Source organism: Aythya ferina (genome assembly GCF_964211825.1).
Source record: "Aythya ferina genome assembly, chromosome: 18".
Lineage (NCBI taxonomy): Eukaryota > Metazoa > Chordata > Aves > Anseriformes > Anatidae > Aythya > Aythya ferina.
Genome location: NC_140317.1, coordinates 1673993 through 1701793, shown reverse-complemented (window position 1 = coordinate 1701793; position 27801 = coordinate 1673993). Strand labels below are relative to the sequence as shown.

At 45.9% G+C, this 27801-nt stretch overlaps 1 protein-coding gene across 8 annotated transcripts in view; it reads right to left on the bottom strand.

Moving 5' to 3' along the window:
• Positions 1-5683: 5683 nt before the first annotated feature.
• Positions 5684-27801, bottom strand: part of DNAH9 (dynein axonemal heavy chain 9) — a 200061-nt gene continuing 177943 nt past the window's right edge. For all 8 annotated transcript variants that reach the window (XM_084491757.1, XM_084491762.1, XM_084491761.1 and 5 more), the window contains 6 exons: positions 24573-24764; positions 23888-24079; positions 22942-23112; positions 20269-20451; positions 13074-13463; positions 5684-6508 (listed from right to left, as the gene is read on the bottom strand). In XM_084491757.1, the coding sequence (XP_084347883.1) occupies positions 6281-6508; positions 13074-13463; positions 20269-20451; positions 22942-23112; positions 23888-24079; positions 24573-24764 (1356 nt within the window). In that variant the 3' untranslated portion in view covers positions 5684-6280. The remainder of the gene's footprint in view (positions 6509-13073; positions 13464-20268; positions 20452-22941; positions 23113-23887; positions 24080-24572; positions 24765-27801) is intronic.

The window sequence follows — 27801 nt, the reverse complement described above, 5'->3', positions numbered from 1 at the left end:
AATTTATTTCTCATTTTCTAATCATTTTCTTCCTATCTGTCGCTTCTTCCCACTAATAGCATTACAGTAATTAATTGAAATGCTTTTTAAGTAGACAGGACACAGGCAACATGTAGGCAATGTCATAACAATCCAGTTCCATAAATAGCACATGGTAATGGCAGAAGGGAAAGTGGTTTCCAAAAGAAAAAGCTGGTTTTGTTCCGATTTATCCTGCCTCTGCTGTGAGAGAGTGAACAGCCACATCCAGACGGCTAATCTGTCAGGCAGCAGCTAACAAAACTTATTTCCCTTCAACAATTATGCATTCACTGTATAATGTGCTAAGACCCTGTGAACTCTGCCTGTCTCTTACAATCATTTCTCCATTTATCCAATCCCACATGTACCGTGGGTGTTGATGACTTTCCAGCACGAGGCTGCAGTGGAGATCTCTGCTAAGCACAGCCGACAGCACACCATGCGGCTCAGCTATGCCTCCAGCTGAGACGCCGGGTGCCGCACTGTGGTCTGGAGCATCCCCCTGCTTGCCCAGCTCAGAGGTAAGTCCACATTTGCTGGCCTGGACCAAACCTCGATCATGGACATTTTTCCTTGTGAACCTTTCATCAGACCTTACACAACACTGCAAAGGTTCTGGTTTCTACAAGGCAGCATTTTCAACAGTGAATCTAGGAACCCTGAAACAGCCCTTCCCCAACACTGGAGGTGTTGCAGACACCAGAGATACAAAAGCACTCAGTTCCCCCTGTCCTAGCTCCTGCCACACTCTTTGGAGTATTGAGCCAAGATACTGAATGCAGATTTGGGCTTTATTCTCACGTCTTTTGACACCAATTGGAATGAATGATGTAAATGTCCTAAAGGAAAACTTTGTGAAGTCTGTGCATAGATAAGCAGGCTGAAAAGCTCTAACAAAGTATGTAAAGCCTTAAATAATCCTTCTGCACTAACAGGCACACTAGCACTCAAATTAGAAGGGCTGCTCATGACTCCATGAATGTCTTCTGCAGTCTAAAAGCTTTTTAAATGAGGTGCACAACTATTAACAAGGTAAATATATTTGTAGATTTGTTTGGGCAATTACAGTCATTTAAGAAACAATGCATAATAATGGACATGAATCTAATAAGCCATTGCTAATTAAATGTATTAATGCCACTTTATAAAATGAATGTGTCTAGCTGATACATTAAAGCTGGTTTTGTTCTGTAAATAATTGAGCAGTAATACGTGCAGAATTTGAATCACTGGGCATTGCCCGTGCCTCTTAATAGTCACAATAAATTTGCCCCAGTGCAACCAATCTACTGACCACCAGCCAGGTTTTCCTTTCACATGTTGAGCCTTCATTTTCCTTCGCTCTGCGAGAAATGGTTGCAGTAGAATGGAGTTGGTTAACCTCAACATTTTGGGCACCATTACAAAGCATTTGTGAAGACTTTACTTTGAAATGTGTACTGCTGATTATAATTTGTAGCAGGTACAACACTCTCAGGCTATGGAAAAGCCTTTTCACTGTCCCAGGAGAGCTCATTCAATTTTGGCTGATATGAAGTGTTCAATAGCACAATTTTCCTTCTTTTACTTTTACTCCTTCTTTCCCCTTGGAAAATGTCAGCAGTCTGGAGTTAACTAATTGACCACAGACTCTTTGAGAAGCCAGCACCAAACCAGCCCCACAGGGCTCTGTGAGCTGCAGAGAGGCTCAGAATAGGTGAGAGCTTTATTGGGCTGCCCTGGGCATCCAGTGCCACATGAAATCGTAGGATGCAGGACCTGGCTGAAATGGGACAGGACAAAAGGGTGGGAGTTTGTACTCAGCTGTAAGAAATCTCAGCATCTCCACCAGACCTGGCGTCTCTTGGGCATTTCAACAGACCTTGATCTCATGATGAGATTGCAAAGATGGGTTAGATGTCTCGCTACATGAGCCACTTCCTGCTGGCTGCAAAGGATGCCCAGAGACCAGCTCAGACTGAGACACTTACTTTTTCAGTGCCCAAAGTCAGGGCACGTGAATGTTGTACTGAGATGCCAGATAGTGAGCAGCCCAGCACTCAAGGGGCAATAGTCCACATAGGGTTTGCATTCAAAGCTTCCTGCTGATGTAAAAGGGGTGAAATTTGGGAGAGTGTGAATAAAAGTACTATTATCTTTTTTTGGTCTTGTTATTCCTTATTAAAAAATGAGGTGTGATTCCTGTGTCAGGAGAAGCCTTAGATGTGCACCAGTCCTGTGGACTCCTCTGAATTTTCCCTCTTGCCCTTGTAGGATGAAGAACGGTGCCCACCCCAACACCAATCAAGACACTGCCAAGGATAGTGTCATTTGTTGTCTCTGTGGATCGGCATGAAGCACAAAGAGGTGACAAAAACTGCTTTAACACCAGGCAGGGTTTTAGTGCTGAACAGGAACTGGGACCATTGGACTCTGAGGCCATTAGCCATGGTGATGGGTGAAACTCTGCAGCCCCATGGTGATGGTCCGGCAGCCCCATGACGCTGGGGTGCATAAGTCTGTGTGCACCCAGGCTTTACCTCACACCTCAGATTCAGAGTTCAGAAGTGACCTGCCCTGATGGGGCCCTGTCTTCAGACCTTCTTCAGCAAGGGACAACCCTGCAGGATGCCATGCTGAAGCCAAAGCAAAATCCTACTGCCCCAGGCTCTGCCCTGATACATGTCCCACAGAGACATACAGCTTCCTCCAGCCAGACAGGTGGCACCATCTGAAATCCCCATGTCCTGCCATGAGGGGCTGAGCATTTGCTTCCCATGAGAAGGTGCCACCCCACCACACAGCCACTGGCTGATGACCATTGCTAGCTCACTTCATGGCTTCTGCTGGTGCTCAGCAGCTCTGCCAAAGGCCAGGTCTTACCCTCATTTTGTTATGTGGGTTCTCTGAGAGGACACGAGCAGAAGCAGCCACAATCCAGCTGGTGAGGAGTGATGAGAGACATCATCTAGGTATGAAAGAAAAGCCAGCCTGAAAAAACACAACCAGTTTCTGCATAAGGAGCCCTGATCCTCACTGCCCAGCCTCTCGCTAAACACCAGGCCTTCGAAGCAGCGATTTGCCATTCAGAGGGTGGTGTGTGAGCACCACAGGGGCTGCAGGGCTCCTCTGCCTTCAGGAGCAAATCTCTGCACACAAGAGGGGCTGTGCCAGCCCTGGTGACAGGGTCCTTCGCAGCTCAGCCCTATTCCTCTTGACCACAGGTGGGCAGGAAGGTGTACGCTGGAAACGCCAAGCAGGCAGCTGTCTTGGAAGAGCTCACGGACAGAAAAAGTTCACCTTTGACTGATGCACTACTCCTAATGAATAGCTTGGCCAGCTGTATTTAATTGCCTGTTTTAGGCAGATATGGTTGGAAAATCTCATGCCTGTCAGATTTTTTTCTCCTCCCCTAAAGCACCAAATTATTCACTCTCCTGTTGTAGCATTTTGCAGCCAACTCTTTCCCGTGATGATTTTCAAAGGATGAAGAATGAGCACCCTGGTGACATTTCTAGTATCTATAAATATCTCCCCACTACCCTGTCTGCCCAACTGGTGAATTATGCAGGAAGATATATATAATAAAACAATCGGATCCATTTTGTTGTCAACATCCCATTCTTCTTCAGCTGGCAGGAGAACAGCCCAGGCTGTTGCTCTGGAAAGAGCAAGCAGTGCCTGAGGAATTGGTGGACTTATCCTTCCCTTCAGGTATGGGGACAACTGGAGGGCAATACTGAGCAGGCTATGGTATGTTGGAAAAAGGAAGAGGGGGCACTGAAAGAGAGAAAACATGAAATTTTTGACAGTAACAGACTCCGGAATGGAGGAAATCCTATGGAACAGTGCGAAGCCTGTGGCAGAAGGAGTTGTCAAGAAATATCAAAGAAGGACTAACCAAGCAATGTTATCTGGAGCACAATGCACTGCTGTTCTGCAGTTCTGCTCCTGCTTTTACGTGTTCAATTCAGCAGTGCTCTGTGCATCTATACGTACTATATGGTCAAATACATGGAGAATTTAATGCACTCAACTTGCAAAGCTCTTGATTTTAACTTAAATTAGCAGGAATTTGATTTAATTTGATAGCTCTCCCACTAACAGACATCTTCTAGCAAGACAGTGGACATCTGGATTAGTCTACAGAACTGGCTACGTCATTTACAGGTTAAGTGCACTTTTAAAATAGGCAGCTTTGACAGCTCACTCCCTTGTATTACATATCTGCAGATGTCTTTTGCTAAGCCGTAACTTGCTGCCTGACAACTAAACAAAGTTCTTGCCAGAAAGTGTCCTCATCTAACCTTGCCCTAGAAGGTCAGTGTTCTCCAGAACTGCAAAGACAAGGATTTTGCATCTCTGCAATCCCTCAGGAAGACATCTGCTACACTGTTCAGCCCAAGACAGTTACTGTGGAGCTCCCACAAAACTAGAGAACCTCACCCTCCTACATCACTCTGGGTAGAAAGCAGATGCCCTGGATTGGTATGGGATGCCCCCATCAGTGTGAGCTGAGGCCACCTAAAAGCCTTTGATATGAGTTTGGTATGAGGCTGTGAGGAACCCAGTGCTGCCCACCAAACATGAAGCCTGCGGCAGCCTCTGCACATCTAGCCCTTGGCTGGCTCCACAACCACAGGAAGCCCTTCAGGAGTGGCAAGATGCAAGTAAGGGGGGTTGAAGACTACCAAACATAGATCAGCTCCTTGGCAGCAAGTTGAATCATCCTTTTCTTCATCTCCCAGCGTAGGGCTCTCCACAAGACCCAGATGAACTGGAAGCTGGATGAGCCCTTGTGAGCATCCATAACTGACTGGCACACAGGCAGGCAGAGCTACCAAGGCCACGGGAGCCCTTCCCAGCAGACCAGTATGACATGTGGTGACAGCAGAGGACCATGCTACACACCCCTGCTTCCCTGCACTGCAACACGTGGTCAGCGGGGAACATCAGCACTGTTGCTTCCTGGCTTTTGGCTTTCTGATCATTGGGGGTTTCACACTTACCCACTTCTTTAGGATGCTCTGGCCGAGGAAGCTGTCTGATGAAACCTCTGATTTAAAGACCTCTCTGGAGACCGTTCACTGTAGAGTCCTCAGGTGATGCTGGTAAGCTCCTGCTCACTGAGATGAAGCACTGGGCTCAGCCCAGGCTTTGGAGGAGATTTTCACAGGATTCCTGAAATGAATCTTCAGGGAGGGCATGATGCCATATGGCAGGTTAGAGTTGTATCAGTAAGATACAGCAAACAATGCCAGATACCTGCATCAAGCTCAGAGAGGGCAGTGACCCCACTGATGAAAAACCCATGGCTACATGCATGGTGAGGGGCAGCAGGATACCATATACCAGATGAGGAGGAGAAACAGCAAAGAGCAGAGGCAGGGTCTTGTGCTATGCCACAAAGCACTGCAGACTGCAGGGAGAGCGCAGCACAGCTCCAGGTCCCCAGGCAACCCTAACTCCCCATGTCCCAGCTCCTGCAGACCAAAAAGCACTGTATGCCTGGCTCATTGAGGTAATGCACAGCCCATCATCCCTCTTTGGAACTCATCAGTTCTCACCCACTCCATTCACATTTACAAGTGCAACTATCCAAACAGTTGCATTTGTCCCACCTGTTACTGCACACGCTCTCCACACAATAAGTAAATGTGTCATACTGGTCTCCAGGCAGTACTAGGCCAGGAACAATGATTTTTATTAGTAATTTTCTATCATTACGAAATACTCTTCTTAAATAAGCCCCGTGCTGCATTTTTACTGTTGATTATATTAATCACATTAGATATTAATACTATTTTCAATGGTTCTAAAGTTTACATGAATATTAGCAAGAAACAGAACATATCCACCACAGCTGCTGGGTTCAACATTACACTTATGAGAAAGAAACATTCACATACAGAAAAGAACAAGATGTAAAGAATTTCACACATCACTGAACTACCTATGATTCTGACGAAATTACTTTTGAATCATGAAAGAGAAATGAACTTTAATTTCAGATTTGAGCTTAACACTCTCTGGGTATGGAAAATCTGGGTGTGGGTTTGGATCTTCCAGCACAGCAGTGCAGGAACCAAGGGACATTGGTTTACAGCAGTCAAGAATCTGGTCCAAGTGTCTGTACCTCTCTCAGCTCCTTGCTTACTCTATTTAGGCCAAGAGGTCACTACTCAGAGAGATGGAGCTTGGGTTTAGTCTAAGCAAAGCTGTGTTTTCGTCTGAGAAAGAAATTGCTAGGGATTTTAAATGAGGCACTCTGCTGGTGAGCCTAGATCTGTAGCAGCAACGCCACACCAGCGAGCACCCACTTGGAAGGATTTTCTCTAGTTTTAAGGTTAAAAGTCCACACATAAGTTGGCCCTCTCTGGCGTGTTTTGTAGACAGGACATGGGTACACACTACGGGTATCTTGCTTGTCAGCTGGAATGGCTTTGATGAAAATGACAGGCATGGCCGGGGTTAGTTCCTTGAGCCTGGCATCGGTGATTATCCCAGCCTACAAAGGAAAGAAGAGGTCTTAGTTAGATTGCCAAAACCTCCATCTGCTGTACCCCAATACACATGATCACCTGTAGTGTTTATACAGGCTGGCCTTACAGGGCAAGTGCAAACATCTCCCCTGAGATCAAGGGGTTGGATAAGTCTATCTGAGGTAAGGAGGGCCTGGATCAAACACCTGCCTATTTCTTCAGATGTCTCCCTCAAATGTAGCTTATTCCAAGGGGACTGGTACAAGCTGATACCCGCTGTCCCCAGGTGCCCAAACCCACATGTGCCTGAGAAGAAATCTGTGAGGGAACAATGCTCCTGTCCATGTCTTTGTCCAGCTCCTGATCTCCTGTCTACATCTACATCTAGCCTAGAAGTCCTGCCTATGTCCAGGGCCATCACATTAGTTCTATACCCAGCTCTTACTCAGGGTTTTGCCAGACCAGAACCACTTCACAGGGAGTGAGGGCCACCTAAGTCCTAGAAGAAAGCTGGAGAGGGACTCTGTGTCAGGGGATGTAGTGACAGGACAAGGGGTAGTGGCTTTAAACTAAAAGAGGGTGGATTTAGATAAGACATAAGGAAGAAATTCTTTACTATGAGGGTGGTGAGGCCCTGGCACAGGCTGCCCCAGGAGCTGTGGGTGCCCCATCCCTGGCAGCGCCCAAGGCCAGACTGGATGGGGCAGGGGGCCCTGCCTATGGCAAGTGAATTGGAACAGAATGGTCTTTAAGGTTCCTTCCAGCATAAACCATTCTGTGATTCTGTGAACATTGTTTGTGCTAGGACCAACAGTGGACACCTGAGCAGGGCTCAGGCTGGAGAACAACACTCCCCTGAGAAGAGCATAAAAGACATCAAGTGTACCACCATAGCACCACGCTTTGAGCATGACCTCGGATAGCCTGTCTACTGTGTACTGACTGCAGAAAATGTTTGCAGGGCCCCAAAAGGTACCATGGGCTTGTTTCCAGTCTCAAAGTTGCTCTCATGAGCACAGGGGATTCAGGTGGCTTATGCCTGAGAGAATATAATCTCAAACTAACAAGCCCACATTATCCTCTCCAAAGCAATGCTCTGTCTCAGCAGGCTGCCTGACCTGGGAGAAAGATGGGATGCTGTCAGGGCAAGAAATCAACGGCTTGTTTCGCTAACTCAGGTCTCTCCAGCAACTTGTGTTTCTCTTTCTGACACTAAAATGCACTCCACATCAATCAAGTTCCAGGAAAGCCTGCAAAATTGCCTAATGGAGGCTAGAGAGAGCAAATGAAAACAAATATGGAAAAGGAAATAAAACTTCTCAGTGCTAAAGAAATTGCTTCTCTCTACAGCTTAGCTTCACATATCATTATTATTTCAAATGCTCTTAGATCAGAGTTGTGGGATGAGATTCAACCTTTCTAATAGTTTGCTTAGTTCTGCAAATGAGTGAAGAAAAATAATCCCTCTTGCAATACATCTTGGTTTAATTGTACTAATACCATCTGTTACACTAAGCTAACGATAAACCCAACTCTGATTTAGGATTTTGTATTTCCAATGTGCTGAACAAACATTAAATAATTCTTATAATACCTTGCATAGGAGCTATTTATCAAACATTATGATGTTCTCTTTTTAAATCCATATCTTTCATCTCTGAGATCAGATTTTGATCAGATCTCTCTCTCTTTTTTTTTTTTTTTAAACTGATAATAATTCAAATCAAATTTCCAATATATATTTTACCTATTTCTAGGTTAACAAGATCTGATATCTCCTAGAGGTATCTCTATGGGACATATCATTGTGTTATGTCTGGGCTGATTTGCATTTGCATTTTTTATCGCTTGCACAATCAAAATTAATTCCACTCTGAAAGGAATTTTTTCTAACCACTGTCACAGCACACCCAGTAAAAAGCCACTGTTCTGTGCTCAGAGAGCTCTAGGCTGCAGATCCTAAAGTAGTCTTCACTTCTGTTTGTCTTGGCTTCTCAACAGTCACTCTGAAGAGTGGAGATAATACATTGCCACATGCCAAAGGACACAAAGCAGCTGTCACAAGCCAGAGATGATGACAAATGGGCCCAAGTACAAATGCATTGAGCCAACATCCCTTTCCACTCAACTGTATTTTGGGTGTTACAAGCATGGGCACATCTTATTTAGGGTCTGTTGTCTTAAGAACCTTTTTGCGTGGCTTGGTTGCCTTTCAGCTAGAGTTGGATCTGTTTGCAGGGCAGGGGGCTGATACTGCCAGCTGGGCGTGCTGGGTCTGTCTGGGATGGAGTTAACTTTCCCAAGTAAAATCACCACAGTAAAACCACCACACTGGGGCTGGTGATCCAGCCAGCAGCGCAGCCAGAACATCACTCCAAGGTGGTCCAGAGACATCTCCATCTTCAGCTGGAGATGGGGAATGAGAAGAGCTGTCCATAGTGTATGCAGTGGAGAAACCCTAATGGTGTTCTGTCCACCACCGCCAAATGAGAGATGAATTGTTAATTCTGACTAGTTTCAGAATTGAGGTACAGATGGAAAAGTATTTGCCAAATTATGCATTTTTCAAAAACAACTGTAAATGAGAGGCCAGCTGCTCACAGCACAATTTGCAGGTGTCCCCTCCATGGCTGCATTGTATGTTTATCGCTAGAGACCCCAGCTTCAATCAAATCCCACTCTGGCTCTCGCAGCTCACAAATACATGGCATTACTGACAGTTGACATCTGCAGGCAAAGGCTTCATGTCACATTCCATTCCACCTCCCCCCCCCCCCCCCCCAAAAAAAAGAAATTTCAGTCTCTGTTGCATGAGATTTGATGTACCATAGACTCAGCAGAAGGATGTGGCAAGCTGAGATGGTCAGGGATCACAGCACTGGGTATACCAGGGCTGGGCTGCACACTGATGCTGTTTTCATCTATACTAGCTTCTGGGAAGCACATGAGATAAAAAAATGAGTGATATGCAACTGTTCCCAAAGATACTGAGCTACCTGAACCACCAAATAAATGTGTGCTCTTATTGTTCCTCACCACACAGATCTGTCCCTTCTAAGCCTCTCCACTGGTTGAAGGCTGGTGCTTTGCATAGGATTAGCTTTATAAAGTACATTGAAGCTCTAGGTGGTGTGCCATGAAAAATACAGACAGTATCAAGCCACTGCTCAGCACTCCATGCACGCCTTCCAAGGACAAGGCAGTGTGTTGTCTATACACTGCAAAACTCTGTGGGGCACAAAACCCACCTCTCCCCTTGTCCTACCATGCTCCAGTGCCCTTGGTGAGTAGCAGGGCACACACCTGGCATCAAACGCTTCAGCCCTGGGAGTGAGAAAGCCAGGAATCAGTCAGCAGTCTCACAGTCCTGAGACAAAATGTCTCATAGTGTTACCAGTCAAACCGTGTCTTGCTGAGCTCCACTGACTTTTACAGTGCTACAGCAACAGATCATTTGGACCCAAAATAACCTGCTTGGTTTCATTTCATTTAATAGCAGCCTGCAGTTTTGTAATGAATGTTTTATAAATTTAAGACACCCAAGGGCAAACATAAATGTTTAAATAAATAGAAAAATGTGAGTAGGAGAACACAGGAGGAATTCTCTCCCTTTTGGAAGCAAAAACTAAATGTGAAATATTATTTTTAAAGTGGAGGTATTCCCCAGAGGAGTTCTTCTAAACATGACCTGCCATTCTTATCAGAGGATTAATTGGAAGAAGTATACAACTCAAAATAACTGTGCAGCTGTTTTAATAATTTTTCATCCATTCATGTATACTGGTGCTCACTGGATTACAGGTAAAACGAATAGTTCCACTGGGTAGAAATGATATTTTGGTGTGAGCAGCAACATATGAAAATATTCTTTTTCTTTCTGAAATAAATTGAAGCATGATACCCAGAGACTATGAATGGTTCTATAAATGTAATTGCTTGGCATCTTTCAATCAAAAGGAAAACGTAACCAGAAAAATACATTTACTGAAGTCTAGGTTGTCTCTGAAAAGAAACTGCACTGCTGAATGTAGTCACCCATACAAGATACTGGAGGGAGCAGAGGAGAGAAGCCACACGTACCCCCAAAAGATTTCTGGCTTCACACCACCAAAACCTCTCACTCTTTACTTCCATTACCACCTGGGAAAAGGCAAAACTAGGCGGAACTCAGCCATTTTCTAGTAATGGTGGCAATGATGGTAACAGAAAACATAACAGCAATCACTGGAATTTGTTTTTACTGGAACATTTGACACGCAAGAACAGCACTTTTTAAAAACCCTCTCTATTCTGCTGTGTCCAGCTGATTTTTATCACCTTAAAATGTTCATTCTTGAGGGCAAGTGAAATCCAGTGTTCCCTGTAGCAGGGGTTTGTGACCTCCAAGTGCTACAAGGGTGTTTTTTTGTTTGTTTTTGTACGGCAGCCACACCAAAGGTTTAGGAAAGGAACAGGCAGGGAACTGTAGGGGCTTGGTAAATGGACTGGGCTTCTGCAGTGACTTCTGCTGTCAGCAAAGACAAATCCAACATAGGAGGAGATCTGACCTTACAACCATGTGAGACCTTTACAGCAACCTTTTGACAAGGTCCTTGCCAATGTTTCTCACTGTCTGTGGCTCCTCAGACCCAGCATACACGTTGGATCCCAGAGAAGAAATGGCCTGGAGCTTTGCCTTTCCCAAGGGTTGCAATAAAATGTGCAGGATACATCAGTCAGTGAGTTCTATGCTTTGCCTAACTTTCTGTCCTTCATGGAAAATTACTGCAGGGAGAGAGTTGAAAAATAAATTGAGAGTATTAGAGTTGAATTGTGAGGTCAGGATGGGATATGGTATATAACAGGAGTGGTCCCTCTAGTCAGCATCTTACCACCAAGCCCAACAAGAGATAAAGGTTAAGGCTCTGAAGAGCTGCCCCTGAAAGAAAAACCTCCTCCTTTGAGAGGGCAAACTTGACACAGATAAGTAAGTTCTGGGTGACCCACTTTGATCACCCTTCACTCCCTTGCAGATCAGTGGCAGCAGAAGCATTACGCTGGCTGCCCAGAAGAAGAGCTGCATGAATCACTGTCGTTTAATTCTCACGCATAGCACAAATTGGGATTCGTGGTACCAACAGACGAGGCAGCTCACAGGACCAAGCCCAGTGGGGATTTGTCAGACTAATGGCTCTCGCTCTGCAAACTTAACTCCTAACAGCTGACAACTGTCAGAAGGAATGACAGGGACAAGTGTGCTCCTTTGGGATGCTGCAGCACGAGGTGCTCTGTAAGAGCAGTGCTGACAGCTACACGGACAGGAAATAGCAAGTGAGCAGGCTTCCCTTCATGTTCCTGGTTGGTGAGTACGGCTTTCACCCTGGCTGCCCCGAAGCTAGCTGCTATGGCCAAAGGGCATTGGGCCACATCCAGAAAGGGGAAGAAGAGCAAGGGCCACCCACTCTTGCTGTCTGTTTGTCGAGAACTTGCCTCCCCCACACCACACTGGGCCGTCAGCATGAGTCTGCCTTGGCCATACAGGTTAGACCTCCGTGCAAGCTTTATTTGCCATCCTAAGGGGATGACTGAAGGATGTCATTCACTTTTGGTCACAAGCCCTATCTATGCAGATGACAGCATGCACCATTCAACAGCGGAGGGACTGTGGTCTGGTGTTGGCACATACCACCCATTTAGCTCTGGAGATATGAAGAGGTAGGATCAGGACCTCTCAGGGTCCTCTCCTTTCTCCTCACTGCTGCTAAGCAGAGGACAGAGTAGTGACACAGTAAAAGTCTGTCATGTAACTTTCGAAGGCAGCAGTAGCAAACTGGGGTTGTTTTGTCTGCAGAAGAGGAGGCTCAGGGGAGACCTTATTGCTCTCTACAAGTACCTGAAAGGAAGGTGTGGGGAGCTGGGGGTCAGCCTCTTCTGGCAGGTAACTAGTGATAGGACCAGAGGGAATGGCCTCAAGTAGTGCCAAGGGCAGTTTAGGTTGGAGATTAGAAGACATTTCTTCTCAGAAAGAGCAGTCAGGCATTGGGACAGGTTGCCCAGGGAGGTGGTGGCATCACCCTCCCTGGGAGTGTTCAAGGAAAGGTTGGACGTGGTGCTTTGGGACATGGTTTAGTGGGTGACATTGGTAATAAGGGGACAGTTGGACCAGATGATCTTGGAGGTCTTTTCCAACCTTAATGATTGCATGATTCACAACCATGCAAACGTGCAGAGGCTATACAATTCTGAGAGGACCCCACATTATGTGTCTTTCCTAACACCTTGAGTACCAGAAGCTGTTTATGTACTCTGTCAGTGTCACTGAGGTTGAGATTCACCTTGCAGAAACCAAATGTCAGTCCAAGTTGGCCAGCCTGAAATCCCTTCATAGCCACAGAACAGGCCACTCCTAAGTGGTGATCCATCTGACCATCCTGGATCCCTACCCAAGGCTGCAGAGAGATCCAGTTCTTTCCCACCTCTATAGAAGCAGGTCAAACTTCTACTTTAGATGTGTGACTGTCTGGGCTGGGAAGTTTCACAGAGCACAGTGCCAAGTAATAAGGGCATAAAGTCTGTGATTCCTCTTGTAACACAACAGCCTTGGGAGCTCACCTGTGCATCCCAGCGTGCACCCTCCATGAACAACCCGTAGACATAAGCCCCTTCCCGAGGAGGACTGGCAAAATCTTCCCGGTTCTTCTTCGTCACATCACACTGCAAGGTCATCTTGTCCAAAGGCCACTCATTCTTTCGCGCTGTGGACTGCATGATAGCTGTCAGGAAAGACTGGGGATTGAAGAACCCAGCAAGCCACACTGCAGAGGGTAAAGAAAAGTCTCCTGTCCAGGTCTCCAGCTCCTTGATGCGAGTGAGGAGGTCAGCAAACCACATACCCAGGCTGGCCGTGGAAGGATAGGCCTTCTTTATCCAGGACTCTGGCACCGTGTCCAAGAAGAGGGCATTCTGTAAGTTCTCCATGTCACTTGTCATGGTCAACTCTCCCTGAGTAAGAGAGGGCACAGTTAGCAGCAGCAACTGTTTAACTGAACAAAGCTGCTTGACAGCAGAGGCTGAGCAAGGAAGCATAGAAGAGCACTGCACCCTACAATGTCACCAGTGTTCGCGTACTGTGAATGTCTTCATGCGTTCTGGGTTTTCATGAATACCACCAACTGCAGCCTAATACTCCTACAGTCTTATCACCCCTACTGTAAAACTATTACTTGGAGGAAAAGCGATGTAGGAGTGACAGTGAGCATGACTGTCCTTCAGCTGCCCCAGTGTTACTTCTGTTTTTTTCTCATTGACTGAAGATCTTTATAGGGCAGATTTTCAGAGGCACAAAGCTGTTCCCACCAACGCTACCAGAGCAGGGCATTGGGATCTCTGATAACCTACTCCAAATTGTCCAAATGTTTGTTACACCAAGTCTTTTCTGCTTCCTCTCCTCCACTTCCCCTCACTCCCCTCCTCCTTTAATACTCTGCAGTGCAAGTCTTTCTTTTTGACTTCGCGTGTTGCCTGCAAATATAATCACAGGTTCTTTCACAGCAGGGAAACACACAACAAATTAAGATATGATTCAGCCAAGTGGGATAGAGAGACTTGGCTTTTCCTCTACCCAGCAGTTAATTATTAAAGCTTTTAGAAATCTGCATCAGTTTGGCCCAAACAGGAGAAGAGCTGGAACATCAATTCATGGTCAAAAAAAGCGGTTCTGCATAACAGCATCCCCCTTGAACTTCTGGTTCTCTGCAGCAGGGCCCCTGCTAGTTGAAAATCAAAAAAATTCCTGTTGTATCCATCTGAAATTACCTTAAGTCTAAGCAAGAGATGTCTGAATGGCACTGATGCTGGAAGTGCAGCTGACAGAGGCTGATAAGAGATGCAGCAGCCTGTGCAGTAGTTTGCACAGAGGGGCACACAGAGAGGGCTCACAAACTGCCGGGGGGGCGGCATACACTGGTGGTGACAGGCCAAGGGGAACGGTCCTCAGCACAGGAAATTCCACTGAAACACAAGTACAAACTTTTTTTACTGTGAGGGTGCTCAAACACAGGTACAGATTGTCCAGAGAGGTTGTGGAGTCTCCATCCTTGGAGATACTGGTAATCCAACTGGGCATGGTCCTGGGCAACCTGCTCCAGTTGACCCTGCCTTGAGCGGGGCTGTGGGGAATTGGACTTAATCTCCAGAGCAACTGATCTGTGATTCTGTGACACTCAGACCAGCCAGATTGCAAAAACAGAACTTGCAACTGCGGGCTCAGCTGCTACTGGCTCACAGTGCCCTGAACAATTTAACACTTTGCATGCCCCATGCTGAGATGGCAGGGCACAATGCACCGTAGCAGTTCAGAGACGATGTTGATCGCTGGTGTCCATTATAAATACTTACTCTTGTCCCCTTATCATTTTGCCAAAATTTATCTGACTTATAATTTCTCTTTCCCTCAGGCTCAGTGTTTTTGGAATGATTAACTGAACTCAGTTGTGCCATTGCTGAGAATGAGGGCGAGGGAATTGGGTTAGTCTATTCACATTAACAAATTCCAACTGTTCTTTCACAGGACTCCAGTGCCTCCAGCCATGAGGTCAGCAGAGGTGCCCTTTGCAGGGGCAGGGAAATTTATGAAGCTTTAGCAAAAGTTGAAATCCTTTTAAAGCAACCCGACAAATGTTTAGCAAAGCTTGTCAGAGTCCAGCAGTTAGAAAATCTTTGCAGCTTATTCCTACACTGACTGTGCTGCTTCCCCGCCAAGCTCTGATCTGCAGATTGCACTGACAGGCTTCAGCAGTCAAGATCACAGCTAAGACCCAGCCAGACCACAGGAATGCAGTAACAAGCGTCCTTATTGATGGCCCTGGCAGTCACAAATGGAGGCAGGCTAGGTGCTGGGTGATCAAGACTCAGGGCATGCTGGCGCTCCCAGGTTAGCAAGCATTTTTCTTAAGGTATGTATAGCATGATGAGATCAGAGACACCCAAGATCGTGACCGAACTTGTCATCCCCAGAGCTAACCACACTGCAAACGTAACACACAGAGGTGCTGGATGACAGCTTAAACAAAGGACTGAGCACACATCTGTGCAGGCACTGTGCCTTGTCAATGGGAGGAAGGACATCAGCTGAATTCAGGCACCAGGAATATCCATGTTGGCTTTTTAAACTAGACTTGGAATATTTATCTTTTGTTTTCCCCCATAAAAATTTCTAAATTTCAACTATAAAATTATAGTTTTTTGGCAACTGGCAATAAGTGCTTCAGTTAGGGCATATCAAGAAGCAAGGGCGGTACTTCAGTGGGCTGTGTCTCCCCAGCACCCACCAACTCAAATCAGAGCTGAGAGCACTTCTGCACTGCCTTCAGGTCTGGAAGCCACCACGGGCCCAGGACCTCCCTTCAGAGTTGCTCTCCACAATCCGTGGCTTCCCGTGCACAAATCCCCTCCCTGGGAATTGTGCATCTCTCAACAGGCTGGACTGACACAAGGGATTATTAAGCCTCTGCTCTAAAGATGATTCGTTAAAAGCAAGCAACTCAACCTGCAGGGTTTCCCCATGGAGAACAGATTTCCAGTGGACAGAGAAAACCACGTGTACAGAGGTTTTAAGATGGTCTTTTTTTTTAATGCTCTTGAAGCTAGATGTGACAAATGAGGTTAAATGAATGGCTTGGTGGAAGCAGGACAGTTTGGTAGTCCTAAACCAAGCAGAACAGCTCTAACTGCCTTTCAAAATGCACACCAGCCTCCCTGGTTTCATAAAGCTACTCAACATCTTTGTGTGAGCAGGAATCAGGTAAGTGTCTGCCAGTAACTCACCTCACCATTTCTATTCAATGATTTTATATTTGTAGGGAATCTTAAAATGGCAGGTTACCTGGTAAAAGGTCTTCAAAGCCCTGAGTAATTCCAAGCACAAAGGTTAAACACCCTTGAGAACGATCTCTCATTTTGGTATTTGCTATGCAGCTGCACAGAAATATAAAGGCAGTGCATGCTCCATGCATTTCCCCTCAGGTACCTGAGTTTTTTCACTTTATAACACATTTGAAGAAAATTTAGTGACCTGCAATTAAAGCTTACACAACAGAAAAGCACGGCCATATCCAATCAGAGGAGCTGGTAGATTGTCAAAATGATTTGACCTCAGCTGGGAACAGTTATCATGGTTTTGTTATTTAACAATTTCTGTCGGCACACAAACTCTGAAGTCACATTTTGGTTCCTTCCTCATTCGTATCACATAGGTCATCATCACATGTCTCAGGAGAACATAGTTCCCTATTCAATAGGCTGGTGTCAGGTTAAAACTATGGCAGGACCAGACAGAAATTGTCTGATGGGCAAAGTACTGCAGTGGTCACAGGAGGACACTGAGAACCATGGGATCTTCTGGCATGGACAGTCAGAAGCATTATTCACTCCTGGAAAGGTTTTGAAGCTGGTAAAAATATTGTAAAATGTGTGCAGTCAGATAGATTGATTTAAAAACATAATCCTCGTGATCATATATCCTGTCTAGTTTTACTTTCAGGAAACAAATGAATTACCAAATGTAATTCTCAGGGAGGCTTGAGAAAAGCAATTTTCAAAGCCTGCGCATTCAAGCATACTTGCTGGAATCTCCTGCAGGGGTTCAAAGCATCTATAGCCACTCTCTCATAGAGTTGCCCAAACACAATTATGCATACATTTGCATTTCAGATGCTGAATACTAAAGTGCATCTGGAATGATTCAAGCTTTTTTTTTTTTTTCCCCAAACACTGGGTGTAATTTTCGTTAAAGACACCCTTGAAGGAAATCCTAATCATCCTGCAGACATTCCCTCAAGATGAGCAGACTATTGTCACATATTGTTTTCTCAGTTAAGGTTATTTTCACTTGATACAGCAAAACACTCCCCCCAGTTAGCCTTACGAAATTTGGTCTTACTGTATCTTTTTACAATATTTATTATCCTAATGGAGGCTTAGCCTTCACTGAAGTTGCAAAATCTGCTCACAGAAATGATACTGGGTACAACATTAGCATGCAAGTGTTTCAGCCCAGCCACTGGTCTCACTGAAGTCATCCAGAAAAAAGGGCTTTGAAATGCAACGTCAGTTATTTTTGATGGCTACCAGGCTATTGCAATTTCTCTCCCTCTTACTGGGATGTCTCCTATTTTTGGACCAAACAATCACTTTCCGTTACATAAACACAATGAATTATTCAAAAATTCAAATTAGCCATGACATTTCCAAATTGCCTTCTTTTAGCAGATAGTCTGTTAAAAACAATAGGACTTGCTTCCTCTGTGTTTTATTTATTCTCTTCTGAGATCCATGGCTCCTGTTATGTAAACTCTCCTCCTCTGAGTGCTGTCAGTCAAGATTCCCAATCCAGAAGATTAACGTGCATTAATGGTTCTCGTAGGAGCTGCTCTCAGAAGGAACAATTAAAGAATGATTTCTCTTCCAAACCGAGCATGAGAGCTAGCTGCCAAGCTGGGACAGCACCGCTGCCTACAGGAGGAGCCAGCAGCAGTGGCCCCGGCCATTGCGAGACACCCAAGGCACGGGAAGGGCCCCTTGAGTGATGCTGGGCAGTGGCACAGGCCCTGTACAGCACCTGACTCAGTCTGAAGGGACCCAAAGCAATCTCTGTGTACAGGCACAGAAGGATCACCTGCTGGCTGTATCTAAGACCCTTCAGTTTCTTCAGCTCACACAAGATTAAGAAATGTTAACACGAACATGTGTATTTACTCTGAGTAGTCCTGAAGTCCTGGCCTTTTGGTCTCTGAATCCCACTGTAGGCACTGTGGCTGTTGTAGTCATTAGAGGTGCCTTTTCTGAAGATGCTATTTCAATTCCTTGCCATGATTTGTGGCAGGGCTTTGGGAAGAAATTTGCCCCTTCTATTATTGCCTGATTTCCACGGTACATATTGCCTGTGGTTTATTTAGGCCCCTGCTTCCACTCATTCTCCCTACCAATGTTAAATAAGTTACTCTTCTCCATGTTAAATCTAATCATTACACTTTGTCCAAGTTACAATTATAGCTTGTTTGGGGCTCAAGGACTGAAACATTAAATCACTTCTTTCCATCTGTCTCAGGAAAAAAGAATTTTCACTGCCTCATGCTAGAAAATAAAGGAAATCTGTTTGTAATAACAGACTACATAAATATTAGCCTATTTCAAAATGGACTGAACATACTGGGCCATCACCAAGCGGTTATGGTATGTCTGTCTCTTCAATCAAGACAAGAAGCATCAGCAGCGAACACAGTGCAGAAGTGCCTGCACTAGCACTGGTCTGAGCTGCTGGATTCTCAGTGCACAGCACAATGAGGCTGGGATTTAGGAGCAGCCTAATCCTCTCCTTGAGCTGCAAACACCTAAAATCCCAGAGCCAACCCCTAGCACCTCTGTGTGTGCACTGCAGATATACCATTTGAAGATCTTTCTTCAAAGGTGCCCTCAGAAGACTGTTGGGGCTGTCATTCAGTCTCAAGACAGGTCCTCCTCACTCGCCTGCCAGCCCTGTCTATGGTGTCAGGACAAAGTAGTTGCAGGTTCTTCAAGCATGGTGACTCCCATGCTATGCAGAGCACTTTTGTGAGCTGAGTTTTGGCAGAATGGGATGACAACCTGCCATTTGGAAAATGATGGAACAGGGAGTGCCCAGAGACTGATGTCCTTAGTTGCTGCCTCACACCATGAAACTGCCCAGAGAGCAAGTTTGCGGCGATGATGAGGAGGAGGCATCAGGGTAGCGCTGAAGCCACCAGCTTTGTACCACGACCTCCAGGCATGTCCCTTTCTAAGGGATGTGCAGCAAACACAGTCACTGTGAAGAGTCTTTTGAGATGACAAAGTGAAGAAGGAAAGTTGCTTCAAGCTCATAGGGCTGGCCAGGCAGGTCAGTGCAGCCTGATCTATGCCCATTTATTACTGAATATGAAGTTAACAGCCTCTTATATTTTGTGTCAACATCTGCCTGGGAGGGAATTCAGAAGATGGCTTCCCCTACCATCAGATACAACCTCAAAGCACAACCCTCTTTTGCATCCTGTTGAACCCAGAAGCTTGCATACAACCTGGCATGTCCTGCCAGCCCCAGAGCCCTTCACTGTTCTCTGTAAGCAATGGCCAAAGCCACTGCCCAGAAGGACACAGATATAATTTTTCTGTATCAGTCTGGTTTCTTATCAGGGTGGAGAAGTAACTGTGCATGAAGCAATCATAGACAGTATCTCCATAAGGGAGGCCAGCTCCTGACTCTTCTATTTGCAATTGACTCGTACCCAGCAAAGGGAGTTTTAGCCTTTCCAAAGCTCTTGATTTTTATTTTTATTTTTATTTTTATTATTTTTGCCTTTTTTTCTCACAGCTCTGGATATTCTTGCATCCTTACACATGACCAATCTTTCCTTTGATTTCAGCCTTTAATGAGACCTTGCTACAAACTCCCCCCTATTAACAGGATGTTTTGTGAAAAGGTACGATATTTTGGCTAAGTTTTAAATAGGCTGCTTCTCAATTTCTGAGAGAACTACTGTTGCTGTGCTACAGTATCAGGAAGTGCCTGAAGCCATCATTATTATGTATATCTTTAACCCCATCCAAAGCCTGTGCTCATGGCTTGGGGACAATGTGCTGTTTGAAATGCATCTGTGAATCTTTTCCCATGGAGTCAAGTTGGTTTTGCAGCTAGCAGTGCTGTATACAGACTGTGACCCGTTTTATTCCCTGAGCACCTTTTCATCATCAAGATTTTAACGATGTTGTGGTTGCAGGCATACAGAGCTCCTACCTTCAGCCCTAGGTCCAGTTCCTTGAGAGAGCGCTTTATTTCACTGGTGAGGATGTTCATGCGTTCACATTCCTGGAAGGCAACTACAACATATGGTGTCCTCTCCTCCACTTTTGCCATCAGTTCTGCAATGTTAAACTCATCTATCAGCTTCTCTAGCATCTCATCCAGAAGAGCTTTCACCTGTGTGCCAGAAAGAGAAGAGAGAGGGATGTTAGTGAATGGCCAACGGGGCTTTCTCAACTGACAGCTGTCTGAACATGGGATGAAAACTCCATCTGCCAGTTCCTGTCTCCAAAAACAATCAGTGTCAGCTGCCCTGGGCATTGCACCTTTCAAAGAGCTTGCCCCATCCTATTAAAATTCAAATGCTTACAAAAGTTAATGTCAGATGAGAAGTTTTCAAAATGATGGCTTAAAAATGTCAGTGTGACATGTAACATTCTGCTTTCTTCTCAAGTCTCAGGTCTGTACTCGTACTTCTTCTAAGGTCAGACTCAATGCAGGCAGACTGAGGGGGCTACAGACTCAGCTGAGCTGTGGGACAATCTGAGCCCATAAGCTGTTTTTCTGTGGTATATTGATAGAGAGGTGATTTTATAAAATTGGATTTTAAGCTGAATTTGGCATTCTGAACTAACAGATCTATGGAATAAAGGTGTAATAAAACAAAGTTATTTTGCGTTGGAAACAGTGCCTTATACCTCTAAATACTAAACAGGGAAAACAATGCAACAAGATGCCTCTAGTACCTAAACAATAAATACAACAGGAAAGTCCTTTCTGGTTAACAATAAGACATGAAGCCCCTAATCTTCATGGGATCATTGTTTATGTACAATATTTTACATTTCTACTCTTACATTATTAAGATACAAAGGTTCATGTGGACCACTGAGCAATTCGGTATGGAAGTCTCTCACACTGTTTCCTCAAGGACTTTTCAGGAGCGTGCTACACACAGTTACGGTTCCAACGGTTTTCACATACAAAAGCTGGTGTGTGGCTGACAATGACAGCTGCCAGCCAGTGGCAGAGGCACCCCCTGGGTAATTTCTTTGCCATGCCCACTGGCATTCATATTTCGGACTCTGTACTCCTATTTCTTCCCATTGCTGCTCTCCAAACTCTCCACACACGTCAGACATTATGAAGAATTGGCAATGTGTAGGCTGTTATTGCAACCAGCAAGGTTGCTGAAGCTAAAGCTCAGCTGGAAAAGCTCTTGAGCTGCACCTGAGGTGCAATATAGAAATACTCTGCAATTTGAAATTTCCCTGCAAATCTCTTTGGCTCTCACTTTATCACAGCAATAATGGCTCATTTTCTGTAATGTGGCCTCAGAAACTTGTGGGAGTAACTGGACTTGTCAGAGCTTTGGGAAAAAAAAGACAGCTTCCCAGCCATTTCACTGCAAGATCTCTAAAACTGCCTCAGCCAAACAAGGGGCTGAAAATCCTCAAAAGGATAAGCTAAGACACAACTCCTTCCTCACTCTCTTGGAAGGACTGAGTGAAAGGGGTATGGCCAGTGCCAGCTATACCTCAGGAAATGAGAGAGATCACCTCCAGGAGAACATTAGTTGTGGGAGCATCCCCAGGCAGGAGGCAGTGCAGTGGGGCAAGACCCACCTTGCTTCCAGGCTGCTTTTCTTCTGTGATCATGAAGCCCCTGAGGGCAACTTGACTGTCTCCAGGGGACTGCAGCATAGCCCTGCCCTGTGATATCCTCCACTGGCTGGATCACCCACTGATAATTCTGCTTCTCTGGCCAAGGACTCAAATTGGAATTAAATGACAAAAAGGGTTGGGATAGGAGGAAAGATATTCACATTTGCTATCTTTGAGCATCTCCTTTGACCTCGCTACCTCTGGATTATTCCCTTTACCTCAAACTCCTGCATGGACTGAACATGCCCACCACTTCTGAGTAGCCGTTAGGCAAGGTCTGTAAGTTCCCCAGCAGCATACCAAGCCAAAGGAAACATGTGAAACCACAAACTTCACATAAGTTTCCTATTAGCCATTAATTAATTTGCAGCACTTGATACAGAAGTCTTAAGTCCGCAGAAATAAAAAACTGAGCAAGTGTTGTCTGGTTTCAGATCCTCTTATGAATGCTTGGGCTAGATTTTAATGAGCTGTGAGTTTCAAGAGGAAGAGCTGAGATCAGTCTGATACATGGGCATAGTAAATGAGTTAAGTTAGAAGTAAGGAATTACAAGGCCCCTGGGAGCTCTGGAGCTGGGTGGGACCTGGTGGCAGCAGTAAGTGATGGGCTGAGCACTGGGTGGCACATTGCACCCAGCAGACAGTGCGCATGGGAGCCCATCGGTATGCCAGTCACAGCCTGGTGCACAGGGACTGATGGCTCAGAGACAGGGGAGGCCACAGAGGTTTATTTGCAACGTCGTCATGGGATGATAATGAAGGCACTGCAGTTCAGGGGGTAATTAAAAGCCACTGTCCTATTACTGACAATACTCCAATTACATCCCACCATGATGATGTTCTGCATAATATGAGGCTGACGGTTTTAGACACTTGGTTTGTATCTGGCAAAAACAGAACACGTCATAATAAGCAGTTGTGAGTCCAACCTGAGCTAGACAGGGCTGCTTAGGTGTGAGAACAGCTATCAAAATTCAACAGCCCCTTTCTCTACTGCTCTCACCGTTTCTTCCTTGGTCACTACTCCTCCTTCACCCATGCTGCTGTCCCGGGGCTGCATCTCTAACACGATGCGGAAGAGCTTCTCCGAGGTCTGGGTAAGGAAGCCAATCTCGGCATTGGGATGGAGGCCATACAGATAAGGAGACTCTGGTGGTAAGCTGTCGTCTATGTACTGTATGGAGAAATGCAGGCTTAGGTTAGATACACAACCCAGGACGCTTTGCCTTCAGAGCTCAGGGTGCTAAAATTTATCACCCACCCAAGAAAGTAAGCCCAGGCTGATACAACACTGCTCACGGTTTGAACATCAGAGCACCAATGAGACAAAGGAGGCTACGGAAAAAAAAGAACTGCTTTTACTCCTACCATGAGGATTTGGTAATTGCTAAAGTTTGGCTTGGCTGCCTATCTCAGGCCTGGATCTTCTCTAGCAATTATCTGCTGTTCGTTTCAGCATCAATACTCCAAAATCCCTTGTGGGAATTTAGCTTCCAGGAGTTAATTTTTATGAACAAAACCAGCCTAATATGCCTGTCCCTGCTGCTGCATTTGTGTACAAAGAACAGATGAGATCAGTAAGTAGATCAACAAGACCCTTAACTGTTTCGCATCAAAACTGATGATAAAAGGAGTTTGAAAGGGCCATTTTAGCAAACAGTATGTGGATGTAATTTTCCAGGAGCCCCGCTCAAGTCTCAAGAACCAATACAGTTGTTCTATTCATGCATGAACAGAATGGACCCGTGATGAAGTAGTAAATTACCATTAGACTTGGTTCATCCAAGGGAATGCTGAAACATCTACAGAAACAGCACATAATGGGAAATAACAGGAGGTATGCTGAAACACTGCAGTCCTATTCACTGCCTCCTAAAACAGATTATCGGGCAGTTATAGAAAACATTACACTTATGTGTATAAATAATGACAGAGAACAAAAAGTTTACCTGATGATAGCCATTATAGTCCATGCTCCCCGGGAGGGGGAATCCTGGAGCAAGGAAGAGCTCTCCCTCCAGCATTTCTGGCTTAATAAATTCTTCCAAATAGGTTTTGCAAAGTCGCCTGTCCCAGTCATCTGTAATGTGACCTCCGTACATAATCTCACCAAAGAGGTAGCGTAAATCATCATATGGGACCTGAAGAATAAAGCAGGAGGGCATGAAAGAGTTCAGGCAGCCTGAGCCCCACCAGCAGCATCGTTGAGCTACAGGCTGCAGCTCTATGTATCGACCTGCACAGTGAGTGCTCCCATTGCACTATTTCAGTTTTCTAAGTAAACAAACATTAGGCAGTAGTTAAATCCTGCCCAGGAAAAACTGGATCACAGCATAGACTTCATGCAGTTTCCCACTGAAATGCAAATGTATTCTAAATTCTGTTAAATCAAAGACCACTATGTATTTCCAGTGAATGAAGACTACAGGCACTATTTGATATGATTTACAAGCTGCTGCAGATGTGAGCAGCATTGTTTCCTACCTCACCAGCAGAGATATACCAGACTGTGATGTTATAAAAACAAAGATATGAGGGAAAAGGCATTCATGGAAAATTCCCAGTAGTTTCAGCACAAGCCAGCCCATCACTGGCCGTTAAAAGCCACCAAAGAGCCCCTACTGATTCACCCACCTTTGAGCTGGCCTCCAGATAATTGTACAGCACATTAACAGAGATAGTGAGGTCTCCAGTGTTGAAGGGATAGGAACGGTTCCAGCCTTGGGGGCCAAATTTGCGCCTCTCTGCCACCACGGCATGGAAATAACAGAGGACAAACAGGATGCTCTTGAACTCATTCTCCCGGGTGCACATCTCCAGAGTGTCCTGCAATACAGGCAGAGAGGCAGGGCTGTGTCAGTCTATGCCACCTCCCAAGTATCAGACTTCAGACAGGGGTGAATTGATTTGCCCTATCAGTTCATTTCTGCTTAACTACACATTCCCTCATTCTCTGAGACAGTGAGTTTGCATTGCAAATTTATTGGCAAATTCCAATGCATCGTTTCCAAATTCATGTTTTCCTTTCCACCTTTGTATGAGGAAGACATCCCTGACAGGCAGGAGGGGAAGGAAAGGTGCCCTCACTCAGCACCAGCATGTGCCCCACATCCCATGCAGGGAGATGGAGAGAGGCACCACAGACAGGAGCAGCAGCCCAAGGCAAGGCTCTTGCTGGGGAGGACTACATCTGGAAGAACCAAGTTCCTTCCTGCCCCTTGGGTACAAAAGGTTTCCTTGGATAAGCATTCCTCTGAGCTGCAGGGCTGAGGCAGCAGGGAACTCTCCCAGAAGGGTTGCACTCGATGCTCTGCACCCAGCCAGCCTGGCTGCACGCTGCAGCAATGGATTTGCTGACAGCACGACCTCATGCATTGCACCAAGGCAGGGATGGGAGGAACTGCCAAAGATCCAAGCAGGGAGGATCAAATGCTTGGGAAAATAAAATAAATCACCACCATTCACAAAACCCACAAATGCATCCCTTTAAAGTCAGCACAGAATCTGGGGTTTCCTTGCCCAACTTCCAGGCTATGCTTGAAGTCTGAATACCTACACACACACAAACGAGTGGGCACAATTGTGACGGCAGAGGTGAAGGGGAGGAAGCCTGAGTCATTTCATCAGTGAAAATGCACAGAGGGAACCAGTCTCTAAAGAGCTCAGGTCGCACTGATAGAGAACCTGGGCAGCTGTGCCTCTCCCTAGTGTATGAGCATCACTGCCATGGGACAGCAGAGCAAAAAAATGAAGATCTGGAGGTGCACGCACAGCATGAGGCTGAAGCTCTGCTCTCACAGATGGATCTACAACCCCTTTCTGTGGCTGAAGCATGGTGGAGGCTTGCATGGCTCCTGGTGTTGGCAGGAGCAGCAGATCCCCTGCCCCACAGGAGGAGGGTGATGGGACATCCCACAGCCAGCAACACAAATCTTCCCAGAACTGGGCAACGAATGTGTTAGGAAGGACTTGCCTACACTTCCACCCACGTCACTGCAAGCCCTCCCCAGGAGCTGCGTGTCCACAATGCCTGACCTCTACAGCTAAGCCTGGGGCTGAGCAAGGAGGGAGCAGCTGCACCAGCCCCTCCATCCTCCTTGCCAGGAACAGTCCCTGTAGCTCCACTCTGTTACGTGACAAAGACCACAAAGGACACCTGTGTGACTTCTCTTCATTACCTTCACCTAAAAAAATCTGTTACATTAGACCTCTAACCAGCTGTTAGAGACCCCTGTTCGGGGTCTCTGCTGAACAAGGGGAAACAGTTGCTGCAAAACACGTAGGACGTTGGCTAACTGCATAAAAGGACCAAGAACTGCCCAAGCACTATTTTCCCCTTGAAGCCCCCTTAATTATCACCAACCCAATGAAGAACAGGTACAAATATGCACTGAGTGCCTCTCCCATTACAGAAAACACCTCTGAACTTCAAGGAGAGCTTGCTTGAATGAAAACCAAGTATGAACCCATCTCAGGCTCATTCGGTCTCTCTATTTCGTTGTGCATTTTTATTTCAGCTACAAAGCAGAACAATATTCCCCACACACAATAATGGACCTTCTTTGCGGCTTTCAGCTAAAAGTTAAATTTGAACATCTATTCTGTACAAAGCAGAGAAATGAAGTGTAAAGGAGCCCCACCTACTCACTCCAGGATTTGTGAGAAAAGACATTTTATAATACTCCAGCAATTTAGAAAATGCTAATTACTATCTGATTGAAACGAGCAGAGGCAGGATGAAAATGTTACTTTGGGTGAAGGTTCTCCCCTCCCTTACTCTTCAGGATATTTTGTGAAGTTCAGGATGATGAACTACAGTAGATAAAAATGGAATAATCTTCTCTGACTGTGGACATCAATCCTTGTGCTGTGGCTTCCAGCCTCACCTCCTCAGAGAGGGCAGCTCCTGAACTTGAGATCCCCCTGTACCCATGTGCAAAAAAAGGTTGTTCCCATTTCCCTGCCCCATGGACCTGTGCCTGGGGTCCAGCACAGACTGTGGCTGTTCCAGCCTGGTTCCAAATAACACGGAGGGAAAGAATCATTCTGCAAGATGCGCCCTGTGTGCTTCTGGAGCAGCCATCTGCAGAATGGAGAGGTTACAGTAAGTGTGGTCCTAGTGCCACGAAGAAGCAGTCTGAGGGGTGAGAATGCCTTCAGGCCCTTCTGGTGGCTGTGGGATTAACAGATAGGGTCTTGCTGTGAGAACTCAGCATGCCAAGACAGTGGTGATGTGCGAATGAAGGTAATGGGCAGTCAGGGCAGCTGAGTGCAATGGTCTGTGTCTTTACTAAAGGTATCACCATAAAAGCGAGCAGTTAGCACTTAGCCCTTTGGCTCATGCAGAAAATGGGGTGGGCAGAAGTGCAGCAGTGATGCACGACAGCTCCAGCACCTCCTGGCAGGCCAGGATGATCCTGGGGAGGCACTACGCTGCACTGGGAGCATTCCTGTGCCATCATTATATACATTGATCCCTGCCCCTGCAGTCACCAAGAGAAGAATATTCACCCATCACTTTCACAAGCTTCATTTCTGTGTCCCCTGCACAGGAGACTGCTGCAGTCCAGCAGCAAGGAGCAGGGACGGTGGCCATTGCAATGGGAATGTGGGTATATGATAAATGTGGGCTGCATGTGATAAAAGCAACAAACAACCTACCATCGGCTACTCTCCTCATGGGACACCAATACTCAAGACAGACTACTTTATCCTCATCTGGAAAAGCAAGCCCTCCTTGCAGAGAGACTGCAGCGCTAGATCACAGTAGTTGTGATGTCAGTGAGGTTTTGAGCAGAATGGGCCTTGAGGCACACAGGGCAAAGTCCCCCTGAACTGCTCAAAGAGTGATCTGGGATGCATT